The sequence below is a fragment of the Trichechus manatus genome, unplaced genomic scaffold, assembly GCF_000243295.1.
Source record: "Trichechus manatus latirostris isolate Lorelei unplaced genomic scaffold, TriManLat1.0 scaffold00201, whole genome shotgun sequence".
In the NCBI taxonomy this organism is placed as follows: domain Eukaryota; kingdom Metazoa; phylum Chordata; class Mammalia; order Sirenia; family Trichechidae; genus Trichechus; species Trichechus manatus.
This window is the reverse complement of record NW_004444137.1, coordinates 2475683-2480855: the sequence shown is the minus strand read 5'-3', so window position 1 is coordinate 2480855 and position 5173 is coordinate 2475683. Positions and strand designations below refer to the sequence as shown.

General features: G+C 41.1%; 1 protein-coding gene across 1 annotated transcript; it reads right to left on the bottom strand.

Moving 5' to 3' along the window:
* Positions 1-869: 869 nt before the first annotated feature.
* On the bottom strand, positions 870-4292 carry NFIL3 (nuclear factor, interleukin 3 regulated). The gene has a single exon (XM_004387975.2). It carries the CDS (start codon positions 3132-3134, stop codon positions 1752-1754), a length of 1383 nt encoding a protein of 460 aa, XP_004388032.1. The 5' UTR covers positions 3135-4292; the 3' UTR covers positions 870-1751.
* Between the last annotated feature and the right edge of the window lie 881 nt (positions 4293-5173).

Sequence of the window (5173 nt, the reverse complement as noted above, 5' to 3'; positions counted from 1 at the left end):
GTGCACGCACTGCCACGGGCGCGTGCAGACATCGGGGCGCGCACTGCCATGGGTGCTCGTGGACGTCTGTGCACGCACTGCAACAGCAGTGAACTTGGTCCAGGTTCACAACACTTACGTTCATGGTGCAATTACAGAGTAACTGGACAAATAATCTGCAACGGTCTTACCGTAGATTTACTCAGAATGGTGCTTTTTTTCCCGTGTACTTTCATGCTATCAATAGTCATTGGGGGCTCAGTGTAGATTTCTCTTCCCTGCGGGAGACCCCGGTTCCTTTCCCAGCCAGTGTACCTCATGTGCAGCCACCACCCACCTGTTCGTGGAGGCTCACATGTTGCTAGGATGCTGAACAGGTTTCAGTGGAGCTTCCAGACTAAGACAGACTAGGAAGAAAGTTCTGGCAATCTACTTCCAAAAATCAGCCAGTGAAAACTCTCTGGATCACAATGGTCCGATCCCCAGTGATCATGGGGATGGTACAAGACTGGACAGACTTCCACTGCGCTGTGCATGGGGTCACGATGATTTGGGGGCTGACTTAACAGCAGCTAACAATAACAACAATGGTATAGTTTCTAAACTAATATCTGAAGATACGTTGTTGTTCTGTGCCATCGAGTTAATTCTGACTCATAGTGGCCCTGCATGACAGAGTAGAACTGCTCCATAGGGTTTCCAAGGCTGTAAACATTTCAGGAATAGATTGCCAGGTCTTTTCTCCCACAGAGCCACTGGTGGGTTTATACCGCTGACCGATCAGTTTGCAGCTGAGCGCTTAACCACTGTACCACCAGGGCTTCTACCTGAAGACACAGAGCTATTGTTTGTATTCATCATTAAATATTAAAAATATAAACCATTGTACATATTCAGACTATACATGTTATAATATGGTAAGTAATGTTTTCTTTGACATTTTGGAAATTCAATAAAAACAGTATTTCACCAGCTTCAGTCTCTAGACTGTTATTCTCTAGAACTGTTACAATTTACAACAACATAAAAATGCCTTCGTACTTAAGTCTTTATCCACTCTTTTAAAAGCACCTCTAATCTAATAGTCAGTGACTCAACTATCCACATCCACATGTCACGATTAAATAGAGATGAATAAAGCGAGGCTGTTTGCTAATCCACTTGGATTTCTCTACTTAAAAAAAAAAGTATAGGGAGAATCTACCTTAAAATAAAACTATACAATGGAGAGAAATTTAACAAACTAGTCAACTCATTGTTATGTTTTTTCTTTTTTTAAAGGTTTTTAAAAAAACTTTTTATAGCCTAGCCAAACTAGAAGAATAACAAATTATTTGTCCAACTTCCACTTCAGTTTTCCCATGTTTAGAAAACACCCCAAAATAAGTAAACGGTAGAAATTCTTTAATATCTAATTTTGGTAACTTAAACTGCTTTTTCTTTCTATAAGATCAAGTGCAAATGGGGAGAAGTTCTGTGTTGCCACCAATTCTTTATTGAAACTGGTAACTTGCACATTTTATAGCAGAACAACAAAAATAATGTTCAATATATACAGCCTTTGTATGGACTATTTGACTATACACAAGGCAGAGTGAGAACACAATCTAATCTTCATAATAATCTGTGCACAAAAAGACACCAAACAGACAACATGTGTGAACATTACAGTGAAATGACATCACAGGTCCAGTGAAAACTCAGAATACAAAACATACTCATCTATTGCAAATGGCGTCTCCCTAAACAGCCAGACATCAGTCAGTAGTAGTTCACCCGGAGTCTGAAGCAGAGATCTGTTGTGTGGTTATAAGTCTCTTAAGCGAGGCAACCTCTGCCGATAAGTTTGCTATCCCCTGCTTTAAATACAAATTCTCTGGGTCAGACACTCTGTAGACACTGTCTTTAATTTCAACCACTCCAGATTTGAAGCTGTTCTGGGTCTTGCCGATAAGTTCTTTCTGATGCCAGTGTTCTGATTTGAGAGACCAATCTTGGATGTTAGTCACCTGAACGGAGAAAGGAGTGAGAGCAGAATGTACCATATTCGGGGTGTTATGCTTTTCAAGTTCAAAATGTCTTTTTGATGTCATGTCGATAGCTGAGGACAGTTTCTGCGCGGCATCAAACTCACCATCTAACGCTTCCACCTTAATCTGCATGGCTTTGCCTTTGATCCGAAGCTTATGCGGCAACGCAGAAGAATTCACTTCTGGGACTTTAACCACTGTCGCGTGTCCATGTTTAAGTTCAACTGGAGAGTGGATGGGGCCCTTGGGAACCTGCTGTTCGTCTTCCCCATCGGATGACTTTCCGACCACCCCGTCATCGGTCTCTGATGTTCTTGGCGAGTTACTGGAGGAGCGGTTGACTTGTAACAGAGGCGGAGAGTGTGAGTAGCCAGGGAAAGAATTTCCTATGTAGTTCTGATAGATGGGCGTTGTCACCTCTCTGTCATCTCTCGTCTCTCTCGTATAGCTCTCCAACTCCATCGGCTCTTGTTTGATGATCTGGAATTTGTTTTCGGGACTTCTGCAGCTACTCTGAACAGGGCTCTCCTGAGTGTGTTCTACTGAGGACACCTCTGATCCGTCGGACAGAGACTGTGGGGAGTGCTTGATCACAGAAATACAGCTGCTGGCCACCATGGAGCGCTCATGCTCATCCACAAACGAGCTAACGTTAGATTTGGAAGTCGGATAGTCTTGAAAGTACACAGCCGTAGAATTACTGAGTTTCTGAATCTCTTGAGCATATGCTGTGGAGCTAATTAAACCAAACTTTAGTTTCAGCGAAAGCAGTTCAGCCTTTAAAGTGGCGTTTTCCTCTCCCAGAGCGATCAGTTTGTTCTCTAGAACCAGGTCATTGAGTCGACGCTTCTCGCGGGACCTTTTGGCAGCTTCGTTGTTTTTCCGCCTTTTCTCCCAATACATGGCATCCTTCTTCTCGTCGGGAATGAACTCCCGCTTCCTCCGGCACGCTGAAGATTTGTTTTTCCCCACACTTCCTTCATTCAGTAGGAGGTCTTCCCCAGTCGTCAGGTCTTCAGACACTTCAGTTAGAGCAGAACTAAGTACTATCATCTTGTCCACATTACTACTAGTGTCAATTGGTGCCTGCTCCTTTTTGACGGTCTGCATGGTTCTTAGCTGCATCAGAACCAGCCTTTACCTATATGTATGGTGGAGGAGAACAAATTATTGGCCCAGTGTCCTCAAACTCTTTAAAAACTGTGGTTTGAAATCCTTTCACATTCTTCCTTTCGCTTCTACAGTCCAGGATAAATCTCTCAGGCCCCTCTTGCTGAATGGAGTAGGTGTCTTCCAGGTTATCTGCAAGACATTAAAAGAGACAGTTATCCACTTGATAGATACTGATGATCAATGAACGCGGGACGAAGCTAAGCATTCAAGGGTATACAGGTATCAACAAGACACAGTTCTTGCCTTCAAGGAGTTTACAGTCTCGAGGAGGAAACAAGTACCCAAATTACAACTATTAAAGCTGCAAAAGACAAATAACCAAATAAGCTACATCAGCCAGAGGGCTGTGTGGTTCAAGAGAGTGACAGAAAAGTATCTGCCATAGGAGACAGAGAGGAAGGCTGGATTTAAAAAGGAGAAATGGTTGGGCGTGGATGTACGGATGGGACATTACCGGAAGGAAATGATAGACTGCCTATGGTTGATAAGTTTTTAAAATAATTCTTGCGTACTGTGATGCTTCTGAATAATTTTAGATAACATCTTATCACTGCAAAGCAAACAAACTCGCCTCCTAAAAATAACTTTACCAAGTAAACTCGTTTAACACCAGTACATGGATTTTTCAATCACTGTACATGAAATACAGTGATTGTATTTTTATCTCCACAAAAACTAAAACAAAGGCCACATACATGACTGAGTACTTGTAGTATTTTTAATCCAACCCTTAATGCAGACATAACTATGTCCACCCCATCCCTGACTAAGTGACATGGGCTTATATCCCAGCTCCTTCCACCATGTGACTTGCCACACCCAAATGAAAAGGATTCTTCTAAATAAAGCCATCTCTTCCCAAGCATCTGTGCTATCAGATTCTTTTTTTCTGGTTCCTTCAAATTGATTTATCCAACAGTCATTTAAGATCGAAGCATCCAAAATGCTTTTTGTGGTCTTGAAAATTCTGTCATAAGAGATTTCAGTTATACGGTAACTTTGGACTAAAACAAACAGCCATGAGTCAAAGGAATTAGTGCATTCTTTTTTTTTATTGTTGTGCTTTAAGTGAAAGTTTACAATTCAAGTTAGTCTCTCATATAAAAGTTTATACATACATTGTTATGTGACCCTAATTGCTCTCCCTATACTGACGGCACACTCCTCCTTTCCACCCCAGATTTCCCGTGTCCATTCAACCACCTTTCTGACCCTCTCTGCCTTCTCATCTCACCTCCGGACAGGAGCGGCTCATTTAGTCTCATGTATCTACTTGCGCTAAGAAGCACATTCTTCACGAGTATCATTTTATGTCCCACAGTCTGGTCTAATCTTTGTCAGTACAGTGCATTCTTGAAAGCTAAAATTCATTTTAAACTGAGAGAATATGATTATGGAAAGAATTTTTCATTTTTAGTGATGAGTTTCAAAGAAAATACAAGAACTCAGAAACAGAACCATCTACTAGCTTCCTCTTCCACTGATGAAATATTTATAATCTGAATTTGGCTTCACATCTAGTTTCACGTTAGATAATAAATCCATTTCATGTTCCAATAACAATCTTTTTGTGGTGGATTATGGATCTGCTTCTAGATAACGGCTTCTATTTCCTAATTTTCATAAAGTAGATGTGATGAGACAACTCTTCATTCATGACTTTGTGTGTACAGTGACATTCTATCCTGCCGTATTAAAAAAGCTTTGATGTGTTTTTTTGTTTTACATCGCTATTTCTTATGCATAGTTTTAGAATGACTGATGAAGTGAAGTTTAATTTTATCAGCTGGAAGAGCCTGCCGGCTTCTCTTGTCTTTTCCAGAAGGAGCAGAAAAAATGATTTAATAATTTACAGGATCATAACGAATAAGGTTTCATGCCACGTTCCTGCCCATCAAACTAAGCCAACACGGGTAAAGGAACAGCTAGTCACAGCTTACCGCAATCCGGGCTTACTAACACCAAGTTTCTGTTTGGTTTTTGATGACAAA